The sequence below is a fragment of the Numenius arquata genome, chromosome 11 (genome assembly GCF_964106895.1).
Source record: "Numenius arquata chromosome 11, bNumArq3.hap1.1, whole genome shotgun sequence".
Taxonomy (NCBI): Eukaryota; Metazoa; Chordata; class Aves; order Charadriiformes; family Scolopacidae; genus Numenius; species Numenius arquata.
Window position 1 is genome coordinate 40,956,252 of NC_133586.1, and position 26,176 is coordinate 40,982,427.

The following is a 26,176-nucleotide window of genomic DNA, read 5'->3' on the forward strand; positions in this document are numbered from 1 at the left end:
TAAGACACATACAGCTTTTTTTTTTTCTCTGAAGAGTGATTATTCTCTTTGTTACACAGTCATATAAAATCCTACAGAATTTGCTTCTGACTCCCAATTTTGTATATCAAACTCCAAATTTAGAGCCCTATAAAATTAGTTTATTGAATTCAGTGTGAAAAGCTTTGATTTCTGGGCATAAATATTTTAAGAGCTGTATTCCTACTATCTCTTACCTTCTCCAAATATTTATTAAATACATTTTTTGAAAGACAATTTCAGCCTTCAGAAATAAATTGCTGCCTAAAATGGGTTCGACAAGCCACGAATGCAGCATTTAGGTCAGAAAATACAAAATGTTTTAGTTTTGAAATACATTTTGCAAGGCAGCTGTATATCTCTTGATGGTGCAAGCTCAGAAAGTCCATCCCAGCTGGAATTTTTTGGCTGGGCAAAGCTGACAAGTGACGTTTGGGAAACTTCTGTCCTGACACAGGGGGAATGAGACACCTTGGCAAGGGCTGTGCAGGAAGCGATGCTGAGATAGGGAGGAAGAGGAGGGATGTGAAGGACGTCACATGTGAGCACAGTGGGGGAAGATTTGGCCTTTCAGTCCTTTAAAGACATACCCTTTAACCTGGGCTTTTGTCACAATCACTGTGTGTTACCAACACTGCTGATGTGCTCCAAAAATATGCACGGAAAGGAAGACGCAGGAGATGACGGAGCATGAGGTCTCAGCCACTTCTCCGAGGGCACCAAACTCATCCAGCAGCCTTCACCTTTCCTGGACATAAAACATGGTTCAATGAACATCCGTTGTGTCACCCTCCCCGAATCCTTTCAAGTGTCCCCGCTCCTCTAGATGGCTTTTTGTAAATCAGTCTGGAGATAAGTGCCACATCTCCCTGCTACTGGCGCAGCGCTGCCCAATTAACCGGGGCTTTTGCTGAGACAGAGCCTGATTTGCTTTCAGCAACTAACAGTCAGACACGGTTGCTTTAGACCTTGTTCACATAAATCCTGCCTTGCAGCCTTGCTGGACAGAATAAATTGGATCAGGGGAGCAAAACGCTCCGCAGCTGTAGGGGTGCAATGGCAAACCATGGAGGATAACGGGTCTAGGGGCTGCAGCAGAGAAACCACAGCTGAATTTCTGCTGAATATTTGGCCTCAAAACCCAAGGGTGCAAAGGTTTCCTCTGGCACTTGTGTATATACTGTGCTGTGTTCCAGCAGACTACTTGCTCCCTTCCTAATGTGCCACATCTCTGAAAACGAGCCTCTGACCCAAAGCAGTCTAGGGAAAAAGTCCTTTCTTCTTCCTTCACCTTGCTCTAGTTGTGGGGTGAGACTAAAATTGGGAAGATGATTAGCCCTGTCACAGCTTGGGGCTGCAGAGCAGTAAATTTAGGTTTAATATTGCGGGGTATTTCCTGGGTGATGCTGGAACCATGAGAGACACTGTGCTAGAGATCCAGAGCACAGGCTGGCTCATCCCTGGCAGCTAATGAGCATGGAGAGGAGGCAAAATGATGGATCAACACAGCTGAAGTGTTTTCCAGCATGCCTTCTGCATCTTACAGAGCTGTATAAAGCAATGGATGTGTTAAAGATGGCTTTCAAAGGCATGGGTGGCGACAGGTCTGCACTTGCCAAGATCTGGACCTGGGATAGAGACCACAAAGAGAGCACATACCAGCAAATGTGTTCGTCATCTCTTCAGCTTTTTGGAGAGCCACAATCTGTAGGAAAGGCCAGACTGCCACAGTAAATGAATAACTGCAGGTAACGAGCCCCAGAGCAAAGCATGTTGGATGGCTTCCTTGCAGGATGGTGGGAGGGTTTGTGCTTTTTGGCACACAGCTCTGAAGAGCTGATCCTCCTGCCTCGCCAGCCAGGGCACGGCAGCCTGTAAAGCTCCAACAGCAACAGCCAGGCAGCAGGAAAAAAACCAGCTCACTGCTGTTAATAAGCAAAGGGAGCAACGAGGCCGGAGCTGATGGAATGTACTTACTGGTCCCACCTGAACACGGAGCCTCTTCACAACAGCACTTTGCTGGAAAGGATCCATTTGCTTTGCAACCAAACCCAGCCAAGGCAGGGCTCTTTCACGCTCGTCATTAAAGATGATTACTCTGAAGGGAACACCATGGCTGGGGTCATGGCAAGGCTCAACCACCCTTTCATCCCACTGATGTTTGCCTGGAGCATTGCTGTAGCAACCTCCAATACTGGCGGGTAGGGGAGCAGCACTAAGGGAGAATATTTAATTTCTAAGAGTTTCCGGCACTCCCCTGGGAGGAGGGAAACCACACCGAGAGCTGCACCAATGTGGACTTGATGAGCAGGTCAGCAAATGCTCCAGATAAAACGTGCATTTTGTGTATGTGAAACCTGAAGTACGCGTCTCTATATGAAAAAAAAACCTTCTCAACTTTTTATTCTCTGCCCTAGAGTCACTGTCATCTTAAAATTCCCTGCAAACACGAAAACAAATCATGCTGTCAAAAAATCATGCATTAGAAACAAATTATGCTCTCTAAATGCATCTTGGCAATATAATTGATAAACCGAGTATGTGAAATAATTGAAAAAGTAGGGGGGGGACATGCAGGATAAATGACTAAAATAGGAAAGCAATGAACACGTGTAAATAAGAGCCACAAACAATAAATATAAATTACGGTGTGACAAACTGTAAATAATCAGAGCATTTCAGGCCTGAAATGTGATCCCTCTTCAGGGAAAACTTGTGTTGGTAAATCTGCAAAAGCCTTAGAGAGGAAAACAAGAAGAGACGAGGTTATCAGGGCTCTTTGAAATGGCAGGCACGATGAATTAGCCCCCGGATTCATTACTCAGAATCTTCACCAGCAGTGTGGAAGTAAGGCATGTTACCAGCCCACTTCCTACCTCCACCCCAACATACAAATGATGCTGGCAGGAGTGACGCCCCCAGCCTCTTGCACCCTGCTATAGAGAGATTAAAAAAAAAGGGATGGCATTTATCTTCCCTAATTTAGCCATTTAGAAGGGGCTTCAATGGCAAGCTCTTCTCTCCTGATTCACTTCACTTTCCCCTTTCCACACTCCCCATGGCTTCAGAAATAAATGGTCACTGTCCCCAGGTTCTTCTGCAGATGCACGTATCAAGATAGCTGTTTGTCCATTGTGTAGGATTTTAACCCATCTCTTTGTTTCCAGGTCCTAAATCCTTTTCAGATCCCCGGGATTAAATTCTCATCAAGACCAGCCTGTGCCAAGACCTCTCAGCACCAACAGCCTGAATGAGGGATGAGGCTCAGCCACCGCTGCAGAGCTTGCAAAGCAGCCGGAGATCAGCCCTGAGGGCGGACCCAGCCATGTGGCAAGAGATTTGGGATGGATGAGGGCTGGCGGATTTACACCCTGGCCTCCTGGGTGACTCTTGACTTCAGAAAATGAAGGTGAGGGATGACACTTAGGCCTTCGTTTGCTGTTTCAGAATCTGGTTGCTTTGTCTTAAGACATCTTTAACTCATTGCCCAGAGGGCAGCAGGTAGGTCCCTGCTCACCTGCCCTCCGTGGGTGGACTAAACCCCTGAGGGTTTGGTGAAGTTGCTGTGTGTTTATGTCTAGTGAGATGCAAGTGGGTTAGGACCGAGAAAACATTTCCTCAGTGGGCAGATTTGAAGGGAAGTACTTGCTGCTCACTCTGACTGAAGCTCATTCGGGAAGCAACCTCAGGAGCAGCGTTTAAAGCAAAGATCGCACCCCTCCACCTTGCTGCTGGCTTGTAGACAGTATCACGTGGTAGAAATAGATCACATTCCATGTCTAGGAATAACAAGAAGAAAAGAAATGACATTAAAACGCAAACTATTGTCAGTGGTTATTTCCATGGATATTTCCATTTTATAGCACAGAATCCATCACGTTATGCCTTATTTCAGCTGTGATTGCTCCTGAGAAAAGATGTAGGTCACATCGTGGTGAGCACAGTGCCTTTGAGAAGAGCCCATGGTGCAGTTTTTCAGGTCGTGTGTGTGTGGGGGAAGGTTGCTTCGCCACTTTATTTTACAGCCGTGTTCGCACTCACACTTGACCAAAAGTGGTGGAAAACGTTGTCAACTGGAACAGGCTGTGGGGCTGTACCAGTCTGTGTAATGGTGGCTGATGGTGTAATGCAAAAGAGAGGCAGCTCCGGTGTTTACAAATGCAAGGAGCTGTTACGAGGGGTGTTAAAGCAGACAGTGGGGGGAAATTCTGAAATCTTGGGGGTACAGGTGAAAACAAGGTTCACCCACCAAATCATGCCCTCTCTACAGCAGCCCAAGAGGCCTGTTGAGTTAGTGCGGTGCTGTGGCTTCCTCCATGGAGCCTGAGGGAGATGGAGCAGCCAAAATGTCCTGATTTTAATGTAACCCTACAAGCAATGGTTTGGGACAAAGCCTTGCTCCCGTTTAACAGAGGATTTCATGAGACTCAATTAGCAAGGTTATTAATTAATCAATTATGTAAAACAGATGAGCAATCAGATATCCTGTTCTACAGTGATACAGCTCATTGTTAAAACTTAATTAACTCACAGGCTTGGGGACAAAATTAAAAAAAAAAAAAAAAGAGAAAAAAAAACCCCAAACCCTACAGAAGAATCAGTTAGGAGACAACGATTTCAACTGAGGATGGAAACTGGGCTTGAGACCAGGCTTGGGACGACAGCCCTGCTCTGAGAGGATACCGGAGTTATTTTGGGTCATTTAACAACCAGCCTGATGTTTGTCTCTACCACTACAGCCACCTGAGCCAAATTGTGCTCTCTCGCTTGCCAAAATAAATCTATGGTAATTCCTTTGGGGTAACTGAATAGCGTCCACCTTTCAAAGCTGGCCGAGGGATGATGTGGCGAGGGAGGAGTTTAGCAGATGTATTTATTTGCATCCCGTCTCCTCTCGCTATGGCAGCAGCTTTTGCAGTGGGGATGGAGGTGAGATGTAGCATCAGTGTCACTAACAGCCACCAAAGCTCATTGTAGGTGTCGGATTCTTACGTGACTTGTACCAAAAGCAACGGGAATATTGATCTTCTGTAATAGCCCCTTGTAACCCAAAGTATTTCAATAGCCTACATTAATCTGTGAAAACCTACATCTTGTTACAGTCTCTGTTTAATTTTACTTTAGGGCTAGCAGTTATTTAGGTCAATTCTTTGCCAGTTGTGATAAATTGATACACCATCTGTGATGGAGCAAAGCTGTGTCTGTATATTCCTACTTGTACAGACCCCTACCTGAATATATTTGCATTAACTGGATTTGTGATATTCAACATAGAAAAATCAGTGTCAAAACCTGCAAGTCTCTCCAAACCCGCAAATAATTTCAGCAATAATAATATGTTTTCAAAGCATAAACCAATGTGCTTCTGGACCTTTCCTCTCACAATATGCTCTGGGGTCGATTTTTCCCATGTTTAAGGGCCAGATTGCAAATGTATTGGCTGGGCATGGAAGTAGAGTCGTGCTCCAGCAATGATTTTTATTGAGTAAATATAGATGAGAAAAGGCAGTTAGTTACTACCTGGCAAAAAAACCCCCTGCATTTGAAATTTTCTTTACAAACTCTCTCTCTGCCCAACCCTTTAGCGTGGACTTCCAGGAATTTATAGTGATACGTGAAGGAAGTAGATACTCAAGATGAGTAGCTGCCAAGACTCTGTTTTTCTTTCTGAATCTGTTGCCAGCAGAGAGGTTTCTTGCACAGCTACAGCTGGGAGGGTGGCTGCAGAGCCATTGAATGCTCACTTTAGAGCTTTTTACATACCTCTGCCTCATTACGGGGCTGATATAATGCTGGCAAAACCTGAATTTGCTTCTGGCCCTGCTCTTCCCTTCCTCCCGGAGTGCCACCGCGCGGTTTGTGGGGTTTTTTTTAATCCTAGTCTTCAGGGATTCATTTCAAGCAGTTACCAGATATTGCACACAGGGGACAGGACCAACCCAGCTCGTAGCGGGAACCTGCCTCTGCAATTTGTGGGTTGTGATGGGCTGATCCCAAACTGCTCAAGCCAGTGGGAATTTTCCACCGAAGAAAAGCGGGTTCTGTCCTGAAAGCAGCGGGTGGGACTGCTCTGTCCATGCTCAGTGGGGCTGTCCCTCTTTCACAGCTTACCTAAATCTATTGGTTTCACTGTTTGGTGGTTTGTTTTTTTTTTTCTCTCCCTTTTTCCAAGGCTGCATAAAACCTGCTTTTCACTCTGCCTCCCCACCCCCTCTGAAAAAGATGGTCTAGTTTCGAAGATGGGAGTGCTCAGAAAGTCAAAAGCTTATTAATAGCTCTCTGCCTCTTTTTAATCTATTCAAAAAACTGTACAGTGTGCAAAGCTGTTGTGACATGATTTTTCTTTTTAATATCTCACCCTTTGACTGTCAGTACTTAAAGAAAAATGAAACTAATCATCAGTGAAAGCTGTAATGTTACTGTTTTATAGTTGGTGTGGAGCTCAACAGGAAATTTTGTGAGAGAGAGAGAAAATAAAAGACTGTGTGTATGCATGCAGCTCACGCTGGAGGTTTCACAGATCATTAGCAAAATAGTATCAGTAAGATAAGGAAAATATTTATATATTGGAAAACGGGGTGGGGGGAAAGGCTGTTTCTTTGTGAAGGGTAACTTTGGTGTGTGTGTGTGTGTCCCTTTCCGTGCAGAGGTATCAGTGCCCACCCCCCCCCGGCCCCAGTGCGGTACAGCCTGGTCTGGCAGATTTTACGGGGGATGCAAAGTACAATGTCTGGGTGTATGGACTCCTCTGTCCTCCAGGTAAGATGCTGATCATTTTGCCTTAAACCCAAACTGACCTTTTACCACTGCTGGAGCAACATTTCAGCTGCAGACACTCTTCAGTATCGCCAGGGAAACAAGTTACGGAGTTAATGAAAATTAGCCCAAGATCCTTGTCGAAAATAGTGGAGAGAAACATGGGAAAGCTAAATACAAATCAACACGGATTATCAGGACATGACAAGTGCGATGTAATAATCGAGGGTTTTTATGTATGAAACCAAAGTACCAATTCATGGTATATAGCTCAGTAGAAGTTGTTAGAGAAGAGGTTAGCATAGGATGGGTGATAAAACATCAGCTCAACCTTCTGTGAGGCATGGAAGGAATTCCCAGAAGTAGATATCCCAAAACAGGAGAGTCTAAAAGACAGCGGTGAACAAAGCAGGAAGGTGGGAATGGGAGGGACCATCAATTTAACAGAAATTTAAGGCAGGTTCTGACCATAGATGACACAACTCACCCAATGGTGTACGGACAGACAAGTTACAAACGTCTTACCTGATGAGATGGTAATTGTACGAGTGTTTGAAAGAAGGTTTGATTCTTTCATGTGGTACTTTCATATTGCACATACAGAGGAAAGGTGATAGAATGACATTTTTAACTCTGTAATTAGCACTGTAATAATGTTGGCTGTTTAAATTAGTTGATAATATTAAAGAGGAACTCTAATTTAATAATAGAGACACAAAACCAGGTATTTCTAAGTGAGGATGGCTTCCCATCAATTGTATTCAGTATAATTTTGCTTGCTTTTATCCTATAGATAATGGCCCCTGTAAAATGTGCTGTGTTTATAGCACTGCCCTGGATACCTTCAGAAGAGACAGAAAAACATCACGATTTGCAAACTGGGGAGGAAATAAAAATGAAAGCTTCCTGTCCCTGCTAGTTCCTTAAAAATCAATTTTAATGTAATTTGAAAAGTTCTGATTTTGGTACAGTTATTACTTTCAGTTGGTTTCATTTCTGCTTTTAAAATATAGCTTTCTAGAGACCTTACATTAACTTCACAGATTACAGCTGACATTGAACAGAGGTATAAGGTATAAACCAAATATAAAAGACCATCCATTTCCATGCATGATTAAATGCTGACTCAAGGTACTGCAGTATTTTTGATCCCCACAGTTTAATAAAATTCAGGACAGGCAATAAGGAGTCGCAGACAAATTAAAATTTATTGAGACAGACAAAAATGCAACTATTTCAGACTACAATTAAGCATTTACAGTTAACCAAAGATAGCAAAATGCTCACATTCCACTTAACTCCTTATGGAAAAAGCATTCAGAATTTACTATGCAATTCTACTTACTATGATAGTCTACATCCATCTACAGTAGGGACATCAAACTGAAACACGTAATATTTGGATCTCTCCTTACAGATCTACACATTTAACAGGAACGGACATCAACAGCATTGAGAAAAGTATAAAAAGACCAAAACCCACCTACTGTAGAAAGGGCTTTTTGATGTATAGTAACTGTACAAAGCAGTCTATGTATTAAAGGAACTTGAATGGCATACAGAAGGGACTGCAATAAAAGCCAACAAACGTAGGAAGCTAAGCTTGAGCGATCTGGTGGTCTGTATCAAGTGGTGACCTTAGATCTATGTCATTTGCTGCTTGAGGGGAAAAATGCTACAAAACTTCTAATATCAAAATATTCCCATGCCAGAAATGTACACTGAGACTAACAGACTAGGCTGGAGAGGCAAAGAGAAGCATTCACTAACAAACAGTGTTGTTTTAAATATAAACTTTACATTTTCAATATAAACTGTAGAATAAATATTAAATAAACACTTCAAATGGTTTAAAATAATAGTACAGAATAGCTTAAAAAAAGGCAAAGAAAACAAAAAGGATTCTTTGTGTTCACAGCAAAGGCCAGTAACGACCCAAAAAACCCAACTGTGCTGAAATCTGAACTCAAGGAGATTTTGATTTAACCACAGTAGTTAAAAGGACACCTTGAAACATAAAGCAATGCCTAACAGTATTTCATAGTGTCTAATATAAAAAAAAAATGAGATTAAAAATTGGTTTGTGTCTCTAAAAGAATGGGACAACTCTGATTCCATTTTTCACAATGAGAAAATGTTTGGAAGGTCAATGACTTGATGCAGATGGGAAGTCCTGCTTTAAAAAAAAAAAGAAAGAGAAGAAAAAGGAAGGAAGTAAATTAAGCTGGAAGCAAATTAAATCCTTTACAAAGCATGAAGAATGGAAGGGTCTTGGTCGAGACGAGCACTGGTTCTTGGTAGAATCGCTGGTTTCTTTTAGAGAAATAAAACATTTTCATTATGCAGCTTGCAAAATTGGACAAACACACATATGTGTGTATAAATATGTATGTACAGACACACACACATATATTCATGTATATATAGGCTGCAAATTCCCCAACCACTGGAGGATGCCAGTGGATCACCAAAGGGCTTTGCTAAATAGCTTTGTAAGATTTGGAAACCTGCTTTTAAAGCAATCCATAGTCCGAGCTGCCCTTCCAGGCCCAATAGCCTCTGCCCTCCCCCTGACTGGGCTGTGACACCTTGGGATTTGGCACTACTCGCTTTAAATGCTCTTGTAGCGGTCTCGTAGTCGTACCCAACTGAACCAGTCAATAAACTCACATTTTTCTAATGGTGGCCCTGATTCAGAAGAACATTTGAACATTGAAACAGGTGACTGAACGATCACCTGGCTAGGGGTGTCTTCCTGAATCCAGGCCAGTGGGCTTAAAAGGAAGATATGTGTGTGTGTATTTGTGTTTGTTTCTGTGTGAAAGTTAAGAAGGGCTGTAATTTGGACCCTGGAGCTGCCTGCAAGGGCTCGGCTAGATGGGCTTTACCCCAGTGTGGTACTGGGCAGAAGGGATCACAGAATGGTTAGAGTTGGAAGGGACCCTAAAGATCATCGAGTTCCAACCCCCCTGCCATGGGCAGGGACACCTCCACTAGAGCCGGTTGCTCAAAGCCCCATCCAGCCTGGCCTTAAACAACTAGGGATTGACTATGTGGCCTGTGAAGTACGGCATAGTTCAGGATAAGCTAAGGCAAAGGGACACAGAACTGCAGAAAAACCTAGTTGTGTGTAAAGAATGAGTCCAGTCAAGAGGATAAGCACAACTCTACGGATTGTGGACCTCAGTTTTATGTCAGAGTGAAATGGCATCTCTGTGCTGTGACATAATTGCAAAGCTATGAATACATGGGAAATGCTAAGGGAATCACAGATTGTGTTTTAATACTATTCTCTTTTATGTGTCTGTATTACGAGTGTGCAGCTTGTCACACTGAGCAAAGGGGTTATGCTTTTGAAACATGACCACTTAAAGTTGCTTTTTTAACCAGGTCAAATAAATATTAACTATTTAAATTAAAGAAGCGACAGCTTATTACTTTTGATGGTTAGTGTCTTTGACAGCTTTATAACTTCGGAATGAGGGATTACTAAGAGTAAATGAAGAATGGGCAGACCCATAGCGTGTGAGCAGAAGCAGAGGCTGCCTGAGCGACCTTAGCGCAAACGAGCTCAGACAGAAACTGCAGAACAGCTCTGGAGGTGGTTATGATGCTACAGATTCACAAAACACTCTTTCCTTAAAGACTTTGAAAGGCAGATGGGCTCTGTTCCCTGCCTGTAGGGCTTGGTCCGTGATAGCTGCAGGTTCTCAGCATCTTGTAAGATCAAGGCCACGTTCCTTAACCAAACAGTGTCTGAGCTGATCTACCCTCTGGTGGGAGCTTTGCCTTCAGTGAGGGCTGGACTAAGCCTGTTGGACTCATTCTCAGAGAAATGTAAAGAAGAGAAAATCCTGCCAGTGGATTTATTTCTGCATTAAACCCCTGGTGCGGGGCAGCCACAAGTCACTATCCAAAGAGACTTACTCTTTACTGGAACATAACAAAAACGGACTAGCAAATGAGGCACCTAACTTTTCCTGCTTCAGGAAAGAAAAATAACTGTTTCTGATGTGATCCAGGTAACAATTTGTGACACAAATTCTCTAACATGAGAAGGGCTTCTAAGCCTTATTTTTTGAGCCCCTTCTGCAATTCTTCTTTCACAGGATATATTTCATAAGGTGTGCAAGTGAGGATTAAGACATGAAATGTTTTTGAAACAAAACTCATTGCCCCTGTGATTAGAACAAAAATCCCCTGAACCAACTGAACAAAAGCTGTATTCCAAACAGTCCTTGCTGGAAAAAAACCCTTGTCTTCCAAATTAAATAGACTATACAAAATTAAACTCAGTAGAGGGGGAATATTTGTGCCAGGTACTCTCAGATACAATTGCAGAGATATGATATGACTTGCAATATTGTGCAAAACGTGAGTCCTCATTATGATGGGCACTACCATATATAACCAATTTCATCATCCTTATCATCATCTTCATCTTCATCATCTTCATTAGCTGCTCTTACATGAATCTTCAGTTTTCCTTCTTTGTCTCTTTTAGCTGCTTCAGGCTCCTCTTCCAAATCATCCAACAATACAACAGATCCACCACTGCCAAAATCCCCTGAGGTTTCTTGCTCTTCTTCTGAAACAGGTGAGCAGGGAAGGTCATTCCCTCACATGACACCAAACCCCTCATTCATCACTACCCTTGTTACTCAAGCCACTGTCATTTGCAATGTTACTTTTTAAATTAATTGGTTCAGCTATTAATGAAACAACCTCTAAATTTCAGTGTTCATCCTGAACTGGGATGAATATATCTATCTATCTATCTATCTCAATTTACTCTGAAAAATTTACTTGCATAAAACACTATGCATCACCCTCCTCCTAGAGACTTGACTGGGGAGTCTCAGATCACAGGCATGCAGGCCAGAAAATCATTACTTGTTTGTAAATACTTTCATCTCATCATAACTCTGGAAAGCCGGCTAAAAATATTCCACAAATTGATTTTATTTGAGTGCATAAACCACGGTCTATGAATGTAGCTATTGAGCCTAACACCTGTGATGTGATTCTGGGCATCTCAGACCTTCTGGGTTCTCTGCTTTCTCTGTTCCTTCTTAAAGAAGAAAGCTGCATCCACAGCCACCACTGAAGCACTCGGAAGTAATATGTATAGGTATAACAGGTATTTAACAGCCTAGGTATAACAGCTAATTGGTGATTTCACATATCTACATTAATATTGTCCTGTCAGCAATATTGTGGGGCTTGGTTGTTAATTTATAAAATTTCAAATATTTACGCCTTCCTGTGTCTGGAAAACATAATTCATGAAGTAAATGTGCGTTCCAGAGTATACTGAACAATATATTTAATAACCATGTATAGCAATCCCATAGCCCTAATTTTGATCTCGATTACAACATTTTCCAGGCTGGTAGCAAAAATATTTTCCTATCAGTGGCTATTGTCTGTTGACTTCTGCTGTAGCCCTGCTAGTCCAGAGGACCAATACGTATATAAGGGCCCCATTTGTAGTCTGAGTAGGAAAATACAGGAGCACTTTGAACACTGGTAGTCATGTTTCCCGGTTGTCACTTTTGTTATCATGCTCCATCGTACAGCAACGGCAGGGCTTACAACAGTGTTAATTCCTTTGTTGTCTGAGGAAAGCACATCATTACTCACCACAACTAACTGTCCCTTGTTTTCTTGAACCGGCTATCTCATTCCCGTACTTATCAACACACCAGCACTGCCCTGTGCTGCCATGGCACTGAGTAGCTTTGTAATAACCTTCTTCATTGCACCGTGGGATGAAAGCACCTGAATAAAATATAAGGTATAATCAGTAATGCAAGCCTCTGTAGGAGCAAGCAGCTATATAGGGTATTATGAACTTGTCACTTATTTACATGGAGATCTTTACAATGTTGGCAAGAAAATACATGCGATTATCTGGTGCCTAAAAGGGAGCAGAAAGTATAGATGATTTACTACTTTCAGCCACCCTGGTCACTGCACAGTGCAAAAATGTTTGTGCATATATAGCTCATGGCGGGTGATGGCATACGGTACTAAAGATAGGTTCAGTCTGTCCCGGAATGATTAATAATCCCACAGAGCCCCTTTCAATTTTAACTCCTGGTTTTAAGCTTTTCTTCCCAACTGGATTATTACCCCAACTTCATTAATTCTGCATTTGCCTTCCATTTGCACTCCTTCAGTGTTTATCACATAAGTCTTTCCACAACACCGTAATTATCCCTGGAAGGTATCTGCCATCTGCTTGCCATTCATACTAATCTCAAGCACAACTTCTGACTTACTAAGAGTTCCCACTTATAAAAGGAGAAGTAACACATGAGCTTTACAGAGAGGGGCAGCAGGATTTGAAGTCAGTAAGTCTTTGGATTTGAAGCCCAAGATTTGTCTCACAATAAAACCAATATAGCTCAGCCTTGTAGAGTGTGGTTCATTCTGGCTTCTGCAGACAGGGAAGCACTTGGGAGAAACCTGTTTTATTGTTCCCACCATTTTCAGCAGATACAGCAAATGTACTTCAATATGAAAAGCCCTCTTGTCCTTTGAGATGAGTTAGCTTTATTCCCAGGGGAGGTCAGTACTGTCATTTTCCCTTCTTTGCCAATTGCTTCAATTTGAAACATGGCAGAAACCCACCCTTGCCCCCAAATTTCTTGTCTCAAATGATTTTTGAGAAAGTATTTTTCTCCTTTGTGAAAGATACCGGTGATTTACTGGTCACACAGTAAGTTTTTTAACTAGTCTCTTCAGACAGTTCATGTGTCAAAGGGGCTATTTCCACTACATTTTTCACAGAAAAAAAATGAACGAGAAGGTGCTGCCCAAATGTCACAAAATTTCCTACATAAAAGACAAAAAAGTGGAAGTCAATCTCATACACACACACACACCCCCCTATATAAAGCGAAGACTTGAATTTCCAAACTCATCGCACTGAAGGTCTTGCCTAATGTTTGAGTGCCGCTAATGCAGGTCTGGAAGATGAGAACAGAAACCTTTGAATATCTGCAGAAATCTTTGTATATCGGATCAGTTTTGGAGGCCACTTCACATCCATTAGTAATTTCAAAGCATGATTTTATATCAGGTTTGCTTATAGGTACTACCATTATGTTGATGTACAAATGTAAAGCATACTGATGATTAGCAAAGACTCATTTTCACTATTTATAAAAAAATCGGTCTAATAACCATGTAGATGTAGTTGCCTTTGCAGTATTTTGTAAGTTAATGCTCAGCGATCAATCCTTTGTTTCAATATTGATTGAGAAAGTTTTTTTTTCCCATTTATGCTCATCTCCCCTCTCTGTTGATCACTCCAGGTGTTTATCAGACTATACACAACCTTGGGAAAAGTGCTCAGGTGCTGATTTTGAGCTGGTGTAAATCAGCACAGCTGTGCCCATGTCACTAGAACTCCCCTGTTAAATCAGACGAGCGTCTGGCTCCAGGGAAGAATCAAAGGTGGAACCTCCGTGGCATTACAGGGTGAGCAGGGAATGGCCTCTGCATTTTAAACTGTCTCATGCTTTCTCTTTCTTTTTGGGCAATGCAAACTTTCCCTTCTTTGAAACAGGCCTTTTGCATAGTTTCACTTTATTTCTTTAAAGCATTAAAATGTACCACACTGCCTGTAAAAGCCGTAGATTTAAAAATAAATTACGGCCCAGGCTCGCTGCCAACATAACTGTGTGGGGAAAGGACTCCCACTTTGGGTCACAGTGAAGAGTAGAAGGTACTTTTCCTTCTGCATGGGAAATTTGTGCCAATTTGTATGTAGCACTGGAGCTTTAAGTATTTAGCTACTCATACTAATGTCACAGTATTTGCCAACCATCAGAGAGAAGATTGTGGCATGTCCTCTCCAACATGTCAGGTGCAGATGATAATCTGGTGATAATCTGGTGAGGACAGAGAGTCACTGGGAGCAAGTGTTGTACAGCGCAATGTTCGTCCTGCAAATCCTACACAAATCGGTCCCTGTGTTCATTAGAAACAACCTCTGGCAACAAGCTCTGCTCTTCTGGAGCACGGCATCCAACAGCCCATTCAGAGGGAACATTTCACCCCGTAATTTGGTTTGGCATCAGAGAACATCCGCAGGGTTTGGAAGGAGAAAGGAGTTCAGATTTCCTCTCCAGAGGTTCTTGCACAGACTGTGCTTCCCCACAGTGCGGAGAGGACCGCTGGTGGACCAGCTTTACTATCAAGCACTACAAAATGTTAGTCACTCCCCACTGAACTGCCTCAGGCTAGTGAATCCTGCTTCCCCCATCTCTCTTTGTCCCATGCAGTATTTAATTATTTCACGCAAACTTGAACAGCGCTGTTGCATCTATATCCTCTTTATGCATCCAGACCTACCTCTCTCTCTTTTTTTTTGGCATCATTTACTTATCTATATAATACTCCCCTTCCTCACAGGACATGGGGAGAATAATTATATGCTAAAGATAGTGAAGCACACAGGTAGAAGCCTGACAGAATTAAGTGCTAGCGGGCACACAGCTCCCTGTATTAGCTATTATGTCAGTTGAATTCACAGGGCTGATACAGAAGAAAATAGTGACGGGAGCAGAAATTTATTACCTTAGTGATGTGGGAGAAGCATTATCAGGCTGCACAGTTGTATGCTCTAAAAGTACACTCTCTGCAGTTAATTGTACTCTAGATAAATCTGGTAGGAAAAGATGAATAGTGCTGTTTACTTTTTAATTCAGTCCCCTGGGATGCTAGGCTCTGTTTGAAAGCCTCCAAATTCAACATATCTAATGGCAATGGCTTTGAAGTACTTTGTTGTAACTGTCATGTGTTTTGAAAAATATATAGAGAACAAAATATCAGAAGTCATCACTTTTTATCAATGGATACAAGTTAACAGAAATCTTCTTCATGCGTACTGTCCAGACTGTAAATGCTGTGCTCTATGTGTCAGGGACAGAGAAGGGAAGAGAATAATTAAAGGCTAGTTTCTCTGAAAATATTTATCTCTCTTTTCAAACTTTATTGTTGCTACAAGTCTGTTTTTTTGTCACGTGTATGTTTTGGTTTCCATTTGCATGATTTTTCAGTCAGCGAAGAGAAAAGAGAATGTTTTCCGCTGTATAAATAGCTATGAGATCAGATTAAAATCTCACAGACAGGTGCCATTATGCAGGCAGACTTTCAAGGTAGGTGAAGCAAAGAGTTCCTCTCTATATTATAATTTTCTAGCTTGTGGAACAACCTATGCTTGACACTTCTTGATTTGTTGATCTTAGCCACTTTCATCCTTCATTTTTTTAATACAGTTGACTAGAAGTTATTTGTGGTAAGGGACCATTCTTACTGCTTTTACTTTGTCATTTTCCTTCTGCTATTGTGATCAGATCCCAGTGACACGTGCTACAACTGCCTGCATGTTGTACTACCTGCAATACAGCCATCATTTTTCCCCACACACTGGAACAAACCGCTTATGTTTCAACCTAGATGACATTTACTGCATATAGCAAATAACAGCAAAGCATAAAATAAATATGGGATAGCCAAGGCTATCTATTAGGAACTGGGCTTCTTATTCTTTTAGGTGGCTTTGAAAATCATGACACCCATGAGACAGAGAACACTGTGACTTCCTCTGCCACAACATGTATTTGAACACAAATGCAAAATATTTACTGAATGAAGCACATACAACTGAGTGATCAATCCTCCTTTCGCTCCCACAGCTACAAGCAGCAGGAGCTGTAATTCTGAAACATCTTCATCTTTACGTGAACTTGCTATGAAAGGATGATGGAACTAAACCATAGTCCCTGTGGCCTCTGGGAATGTTTATTCTTTTTTTAAACCAACAAATACAGGTTGAGATTGTTCATAAAGTACCTGAACCCTGTATCCAAATGGCAGTGGTATCTGGGAATGGCAGGGTTTGACAAGGATGAGCTTTGCAGAATTTCTGTTTGCAGGGTCTGCTAATGAGTATCTAGAAACATCAGACTAGAATCTGAGAGCAGCCTGAGAAGCAGACTAAATCTGAGCAGCTCTGCCACAGAGCTGACGTGTGCTCCGTGCTGCAGCTGTAAAATGATGTACAGATGCTATAAGAACCCGACACGGATTCTCGATGATGGGCCTGGGTCTGAGGTGAGCCAGACTCTTCGAGGGTGAAATGCAGTGATTTCTGTAAACGGAGACTTTAACCTGTACAGGTATGGCTTGTGTGACTTGGCTCTATGTACACAAATGCGCTAGGACAGCTGTTTCAATGAGATACCACCACACAAACGCTAAGCTACATAACACTGTGTGATTTTAAGCTATCGAATTAGTTACCCTAAATTTACTCAGTTCCACAACCTGATTTTTTTAGCAATTAAATGGCAAAATGCCACATGGGGATTTATTTCACCTAATTTTAGATCTCCATCAGAGCAGTGTAAGTTATCAATCAATTCAGGCTCCCAATAGTCAGCAGAGAGAGGGGCAGCCATTATCACATCTTACAGCATGGAGCATCCTGCAGGGCTGCTAGAATGAGATGATACGAATTCCTGTTTTCATATACACAGAACATACTGAAATATTTTTAAGGATGATTAGGCAAAACTGTAACCCAAGGAATGCACACATTGCACCATAACTGGAAGAAGACGTGAACCCGTTGGCTCTGCACTGTGGCACCTCCAGTCACCCTTCAAAAATGGGAGACCTGAGTGTCAAGTCAGCCCCCACACTTACTCTGACCTACGAGGTGATGAAGGCAGCATTAAGCTCTGAGCAGACAAGGCTTTGCATTTCTGGAGAGCTGTAAATTAGTTCCAAACTCGCTGCCATGCTGACTCCTGTTCTGTATGTTGCTATCTCATTATTTGTTTAATTTCATAGTGTCAGGCCTACACTCCGTGGTGCATATTCCTGACTCAAAACATTAGTCCCTAATTGAAAAACCATTACTGCATATAGAGTTACAATAATCACAGAAGCTTTAATTAGTTGAGTAAATGAATAGCAAGTAATCGAACTTACCCAACAGACTCTTCCCTCTACTTAGCTTTTGAATTCTATTCATTTCATTCTGGCAAGGAAGACCTAAAATATAATGTATGAGAATCAGTTTCCAGATGGTACGGGACAGACTCTGTAATGACTGGCTTCACTACTGACATGAAATGTAGACTACTGTACGCCTGGGAACGAAAGAAGCCCATATGCTGGTACTGTACTGCAAAACAAATTTATGTCATTAGCTCCACTAATTAAAAAAAAAAAAAAAAGCAGCACACCGTAGTTGAGAATAGTGTTTGGGGCCCATTTTCATTGTTAAACCATTTTTCCTCTCTTTTCACTAGACTGACATAATGCCAGCTCTCATATTTATGATTTGCTAATTAATTGACTAATTTCTGCTTTAATAAAAGAGTACATTCTTGAGCCTTCTATCAGCAATAGAGCTTATTTCTAGACTGTGTGCACTGGCACTTACTACTTTCTTTGTTTTAATGATCAAAGGACATTAATACTGTGACATTAAACATTGTTACACAGTGCCCTTTCACACCAGTGCTGGAGAAAAGAGCTTTTTAAGGCAGCTGACTGCCAATTACCAAACTATCTCTACAAGCATAGCAAACAAACTTAAAACACAGGGAGACCCAAACAACTTCTCTTCGTACTGCAAATTGCACAACTCACCGCCCGGCTTCTGGAAGCAGTAGCACCACTCGTTGTTCGACAGCTTCCCATCTTTGAAGGAGTCACAAGAATTGAAGAGAGGCTTGACGCATGGCTCGTACTTATCCAGATAAATGGCGCTGATCTCTGAGGGATCCAGCAGCAGGTCATAGTTCATGTCAAGCTTGTTGAACATCCAGCCTAAGGAATCCTTACAGATTGGCAGTATGCTGGTGTCAAATCCTGTAAGAAGAAAGGCAAATATCCCCAGCTGAATGACAGCACCCTCACTACACAGAATCATTGCTAAGCTGAAGCCTTGCTAATTTTTTTTGGCTGGAATCTGAATATTAGACTGACTTGGCTGAAGCAGAACAAAATCCTAAGACTGAACTGATTGTTTAAAGCTTAAAACCCAAGCACTGCTACAGACTAGAGCACTACTCACACTCTTTAGGAGCTGTGGGGTGGGGAGGGCTGGGATTCATAGCTGATTACTGCAATTCAAAGTTATTTCTACTCAAAAAATTCTCATGTAGTTTTTCTTCTGTCCTCAGTCCAAGTGGGTTGGCCTTGTTCCAACAAACTGAAATGTGATGAGAAAAGGCTGCAGCCATCGCATTTTCAAACTAGACTGAGTCTGAATGCAATTTAAATCCTGTTTCCCAGACCCGTTTCTAGTTCCCTGATCAAATTCTTTCCTACTGTGCTCTCACCTTCCACCTCTCATCTCAGCTTTTCACTCTTCAAAGCCCTGCCTCCTGTGCTGGACAACAAAATGCTTTGATCTGGATTCTGGGGGAGGCAGGGGGAGAGAAGGGACGAAGAATGGCACTACCTCAGCTGGGAGCTCCAGAGCGCTGCACATGCTCTTGTACACCATAGCAGCAGTGTTCATTCTAGTGGCCTCCAGGATTGTGCAGCGATACAGGATTCTGCTCTCCCAGCACTTTGGAGACCATCATCATCATTCATTTTAATAGCCCAAATCCTTAAAAGACTGCAGCAGCAGCGGTATCACAGAAAGATCAAGCCACACATATAGATACCCACAGTGTATATGAGATGCGTGCTGCAGTATTCTGCAGTCTCCACAAAAACAGTGGCATTGCCTTCTTTCACAAACAAGACAGGACATAATAAATCCGTGCTGTCACTGTATTTTCAAGTAGGTGCAAACATGGACTAATTTCCAAGTTATCTATAACGCAGAGCTAATAAAGCTGATAATATGAATATTGGTTTCAACAACTACTCAGAAACGTGCATACATTGGCTGGGGATTTACAGGCACAGAGGGTACCTGAACCGCATACCCCAGGCACCTCATGCTCACACAGTTTCAGCTGTGTGCGATAACCTGCCCGTGCCCTTCTCATTCTGCTCTGGGTCACGTGGAGAAGCCTGCCAGGCTTTTTCTTTTTGCTGCATCTTTCATTGAAAGAGGTCAAGCTCAGCCTTATTTGCTGCAAGTGTCAAGTCCCATTTCAGGATGCTGCTTTGTTAAAGTGAAACCTAAGATGTTGCTGGAATCACGCTGACAGTTTGTCCAAGCTCTGCAGCCTACCTGCTATTTTAAGCATTAATCCAAAGGAGGGCAGTGCTTTGTGCTGGAAGCTGCGCTTTTTGTATGCAACTGCAGCTGAAGGTTGTCAGTGACATGGAGGAACAATCAGAAGGGTTAACTAATGGGAAGGTTTATGCCATTCATAATACATGTTTCTCTAAGAAAGGAAGAAGGTAACACCATTTCCTCAGGGCTAGCGGCAGCTCAGGCAGGGAAGAGAGAGAGATCATGCTGAACATTTCATCACATTTTTGTGCTGTTATCTCTAACATTATCTAATCGAGTTTGAGGAGAGTGAAAAAGAAAAAGGCCATGTGAATAGATGTAGGGAGGAAGCCTGCTTGCCTTGCTGAAGCAATTAGGACTATTGACTTCAATTATTTTATTCATCTTGTTGAGTGAAAGGATTTAAGAATCCTTGACTTTGCCTTTACAAAGCACGGAGGAGCAGGGCACGCAGTCCTGCCTTGTGCGGGTGTAAAGCGGTGCCCGATTCCCCTCCACAGGGCGGGTTAAAAGTAGTCAAACAGGCAGGGGTGGATCATTCAGCTGCATGGTGGAGCATGGATCAGTACATGCTTCAACTATCCCAGTTTAGCCATTTCCAGGGGAAAAAACAGCTGGGTTCCGTTGGCTGCTCTTTTCCTGCACAGATGCTCTCTCTGTTGATGGTCTTTACGCCCTGTTGCGGCACTTAGTGGTGTTACGGTGAATAACTACAAGGTCTGTTGTACAACCAGTTGAGTACAGTCCGTGTTGTTCAGCCCTGAGGGTCTCTGAAGGTCACCTCCTAACTGGCAGGGATCAACGCAGCGAGGAGGAGATCCTGGCATGAACTTGCCCCTAAGAGTGTCTGTGGATTATTTCTGAGTCTTGTTTTCCTCCCTGCTGGGAAGTCTTTATCTGTGTGTACAACACGCATTGAGGGATACATCAGCAGCGTGCCCTCAGTATTGAGCTGTCTGAGCAGCTCACAAGAGAGTGACTGATGCAAATACGAAGCTGCTCTCATACCATCAGGGCTTGGATGCAAGATACAATCATGAAAGGTCACTTAGGAAGACAGTTAATTACATTAGTTGAAGAGTTTTTGACTGCAATTTCTTATAAACAAGGGAGCTTTCACTGTTGTGACCAGAGTTCCACACTAGGTTTATTAAGATGCTGTGTTATTAAGCAGTGCTGCATTATTAGATAGTGTGGTCTGGAAGTCTTTAAATATTACAGTGGTAGGTGCAATGCAAAGCCCTTAGGCTAGATGGTTATTATCAGTGAAAGGTTAATTCTTTAATTGCCCCTCAGTATGTGGTTGAAGGTGAATAGTGGTATCTACCTCCACTTCATATTGTCTCCTGGTAAAAGCTACTGCCTGTAAATCACCTTTTGCAACCCTGCATCTGCAGCCCCAAAACCAGAAATCCTGGATGCTTTTGGCACCCAGCAAGAGGAATGAAAGCAAAGCATGTCCTGAGCGTGCAACACGGGCTCTGAGTCAGCGTGTAACCAGGACAACTGGTGGAAAACGGTTCTTGGAGCTCACCTACCTTCACCAGGAGGTCACTGTGCTCCCATCAACTTGGTGAGGTCAAGTGATGTTGAACGAATTAACTCCCTTTTGGAGTCTTTTGATACACTTGCTTACAAATATGATGCAATATGTTGGATGAAATAAACTACATACTGTAGTTCTGTAATGGATTAAGTGCTTGGTTAATAGGCTGGACTTCTAGCACCTGGTGTAACAGTAGCCTCGGGGAGAACTTTTCTGCATCTTTCAGGTCAGCCCTGCGGAGAGAAGCAAGGGAACGGTGCAGGCTCTGTATCCCTCCTGCTCTTGGCTCCTTGGACGAGGCTGCCAACTCAGATGCCAATTAATGTCAGTTGTGGTGGTGGTTGCTCTCGTTTGGACACCTGCTCACAAGGACCTGGGCTGAGACCATCACATTTCTCATTCCGACTGACATCTGTTCAGCATCCTAACAACTTTCATTCACTATAGATCTGGAAGGAAATCAAACTGGTGACCTACATGTGAAAGTCTCATATCCCATTAATACATAAAACGCTCCACCTCCTCTGAATTAAAATGGAATTAAATTTAAAAAAGTCTTTAAGTGAAAATCCTAATTAAAAATAAACACACCTTCTGGCACATAAAATTATTTTCCCCCTTCAAGAGTTGACTTACATGAGTCAGTTTTATTTTATTAAAGTATACTACAATTAAATTCACAGGGGAATAATTAACCTAATTTCCCCCATCACTTAAAATAAAGAAAGAAGGAAAAGAAATGTTCCCCAGAAAAAATCCTTTATATTGCATAGGTCTCTTGTAAAAGAAAAATAACTCCCACTCCAACCACAGAGACTATCTAGATACAATACGGGAATGATATGAATTATCAACAGGCTCAGGAGCAATTTGAATCCGATCTTACTACCTAATTAGTTTTATTATTTCCTTATGTCAAAGCATGTCCCTGAGTTGCTTGTATTATTTATTGAGGAGATTTCAATTGTACAAAGCCTGCAGAAGACAAAGTTTCTGGCCTACGGTGCTTTGTTGGGATCTGGCAGACAGCTCATTGAATGAAGGTTTGAGATTTCAAACACAATGACTTCCCCTCATCTCTCTCCTTTCAAGAGGGTTAAAAAAGGAAAAAAAAAGAGTGTCCTTCTTTTCTTCACCTGGGGGGTGAACTTAATACACTCAAAAAGCTTATTTACACTCACAATAACATCTTGAAAATTTAATGTAGAATAGAGAAATCTCTGCTGGAACACCTTCTCTAGACAGCTGATGTGTCTGAGGCATCTTAGTCATCGCATCCCACCATCTGTTCCCTTTAATGCCACAGGGGCATACCCAAACTGGATTACTTTGAGGATGCGCGTGCCTTTTAAGACTCTACAAGCATAACCAAACCAGTTTAATGAAGCGATGGTGAGGAGGGCAACACATGCAGAGCAATAAAAAAAGGACAATGTGTACATCAGAGCACATTTCCAAAGCCCTGTGTTTCCTCTTTGACAGGATTCACATACCTATTTTTTTTTTCAGCTTGGGTATGTGAACTTTGAATTTTGAGTCCTGTTTAAGATGTCTTTTATTTTTACAAATGTTTGAGGTTGAAGTCAGAGGAAGCCAAAAAATGCTGTCCTTACTCTGTGTGCATTTTCAGTGCTACTGGAGGGAACTGGAGCTTCAGAATTTGGCACATGCAGATTAATTAATGAATACTGTTGCAAACTCTTAAAAAGAAAAACAAGCCCAAGTTTTGTGGCACTGAGAAACAATTTAGGCATTTTAACTCATAAAGTTTCTTTCTTTTTTTTTTTTTTCAACTGACATATAAGAAAATAGGAAAATGTGCCAAACTAAGTCAACAGTCTAAAAACGAACATTGTTGAGATCAAGTGTTTAAGATCATCAAGGCAGCCTTTCATATAAAAGCTGCCAGGAATCAAGCTAAACTAAAAAGAGATAACAGCTCCTATGTGAATCACAGCAAACACTGCAGAATTACCAGGAGTGTTTTTCTCACTGAAATTGCTTCAGCAAAAAAAAAAAAGACCCAACACCTTTAGAAATAAATTTGGTCTTTGGCCTTTGGTAAGCTCCTTATGAGCAGCTCAGAGGTCACCTGCATGAAAATCATCCTTTGGACAGGCTGATGAAATGAGATTTCACACGGTTCTGGGCCCAAATGATTTCAGACAAAGTTTTAAGTCCCTGGTGTTTTCTGCCATGGGGTCTGAAATGAATTCACATCTTGAAGCCATGATTAGCTGTACATCCAGTTGTCTTTTTGCACTATGGTTCGGCTCCCTCTGCATGATAACATCCTTTTTTGGAGCACCATTTAAGAAATAAGTAGGACATATGGTTTTAAAGATACTGACTTTGTTGTAAATACTGTGAAAAGTAAGGGACGTGTGAAAAAGATCATTTACACAGAACGTGGCTGTTTCACCACATAGTTTTAAGACACAATTACTTGGCATTAATAAGGTTTGACTACAGTTTTGAGCAATATAGCCTGTGGAATATTCTGTCTCTTATGGAAGAGGCAATCTATTGCTACACAAGCCCAAAAGTAGCACAAAAGAAGGCTGTGGAGACATGGACCAACAGCAAATGCTCATCCTGATGTGCTGGATCTGCTCTACTGCACCTTCGGCTTCTCCAGCCTCACACTACAGGGAAACTAAGTGCTGGGGTCAAAAGAGCTGTAGAAGGAGCAGTTGACCTAACTCTTTAAATTGTGTGTGTGCGAAGCCTGGCTTTAGGCAGCTTGTACCAGAAAAACAGGGCGGTGAAGTGAAGGTGAGTCACACACCTAGATAAAAGTTGTGCATCCTGCTTTGCAACCCAGGGACCCACGTGTTTTGAGACATACTATTTAAAAGCATTAATGAGTCCTTACAGAAAATAAATTCGCATTTGCTCTCTGATGAACATGACCTCTTTTGATGCTGTTATCTAAATCTTTCCCCTCCCTGGTGGGTAAATGACATAAAAATCAGTCATGTTGGCTAAACCCACAGAGACTAAATGTCCTCTAAACTGTTCATTTTCTCCCTTTCTTAAAAAAAAAAAAAAGCATCAAAGGAAGCATAGATGGTGTTATTAAATACCTGGGACACAACAGATTCCAGTTTTCCACACCATTTAACTATTCCAGCTCCGTGGCTGCAATGTGGGTGTTTTTCTGTTACATAAGGCGTTAGCAGAAAATTGCAAAATAAAATTGAAGTGAGTCTTTTCCAACAGTGGCATAATTTTCCCTATGCTTCTATGCCATGTTTTTGGCTCATGCCACTGACGTTGGATTAAGAAATGCTTGGCCATAAACTGCGGGGTGAGCACACCCTACAAGTCCATCCCCAAGAAGTGATTTGGAAGCAGCCACGCTGATTTGGAGGGTCATGGAGTTTAATGGTACAGACACGAACTATGTCATGCTAGCTAACCTCAGGGCTTGAGAAAAGTCCCCAAGCAGTTTTATTTACCAGTATAGATGTGACCTCCTTGGCCTTCAGACACTCTTATTTGCCTGATTAACTTGTATGGTCTCTCTGTCTCTGCCTGCTAGTTTTTAGAGCATTTTGGGCCAGAGAGAGCACAGAACGACTGCAGCTCATTCAGAAACCGGTGCAGCTATTTATCTGCAGGATCAGGTCTCCCGCGTCCCTACTTTACTTGCTGGCACCGCTTGACATGACACTGTGGCACTACCAGCTGTGCTCAGCTGAACACACTCTCAGGCTGGGAAAGTGCCCACAACAATCAACGTTCAACGGGGAAAGGTGTTTTCTTACTGCCTTGTGCTGTCTCCGAGCTTGTTGGTTTGATGACACGATTTGCGTCCTCGTGAAGAGCACCGAACCAGTCTTTTAGCCGCGAAGCGAGACTCCTCAGTTCTTTGTCTGTGCACGCTAGAAAAAGAAAAAAGCACCAGGCTGAGTCAAGAGCAGCAGCGGAAGGCCTTTCTCTAGATAGTTTATTATAAAAATATTGTTTATGGTTGTAAAATCCTTCTCATTAAGAGCTCTGAAGTAAAAGAGAAGGATAGAGAAAAGGATGCAAGTTAAAAAGATAATATAAGTAATTATGAATTATAAGTTGTACCCCAGGATCTCCTCAGTAGCTGGTATGGTTTGTGCTGGAAGAAGCGACATACAGAGCTACCCGCAGGTTCTCAATTAGAGCTATGTGACTACTTAACTTCAATGTTTTCACCATTTAGGATCTCAGAGAAAAATATCAGTCAAACAGATGGGGAGGAGGGGCATACTTGCCTAGACATACTACCCGAACAAGATGCTAGGAATAATTTATAACCACATTTGGCTTAGTATAAGGCTATTATCACAGTAATAGGAAATATATATACATATTTATATACATAAAAAAGAAAATGGTTATGTTGCTCTAGTTATACTGCAAATGAGACTGTGCCACCTCTGAAGGTTGTCAATTCCATTTTATTAGCTAGGTGAAACATTTCTTTTCTTATAATTTTTTACTGAGAAATGTCTTATTTTTCCAAAAATTTCTGCCGAGAGATTGACGTCCAGCTGAAGCAAATATTTTTAAGGAAGAAATCTGCATTAGTCACCAGTTTCTGTCAGAAAAAATATTCTTGTTTCTGTATCATGTTTAGTGCTTAAAATTCA

General features: G+C 42.0%; 1 protein-coding gene across 1 annotated transcript in view; it reads right to left on the reverse strand.

Moving 5' to 3' along the window:
• Positions 1–11,171: 11,171 nt before the first annotated feature.
• Positions 11,172–26,176, reverse strand: part of SPOCK1 (SPARC (osteonectin), cwcv and kazal like domains proteoglycan 1) — a 301,716-nt gene continuing 286,711 nt past the window's right edge. Inside the window, exons 7-11 of the mRNA XM_074155458.1 lie at positions 25,319–25,435; positions 18,451–18,672; positions 17,785–17,847; positions 12,418–12,555; positions 11,172–11,362 (exon numbers count right to left, since the gene is read on the reverse strand). Coding sequence (XP_074011559.1) covers positions 11,172–11,362; positions 12,418–12,555; positions 17,785–17,847; positions 18,451–18,672; positions 25,319–25,435 — 731 coding nt within the window. The remainder of the gene's footprint in view (positions 11,363–12,417; positions 12,556–17,784; positions 17,848–18,450; positions 18,673–25,318; positions 25,436–26,176) is intronic.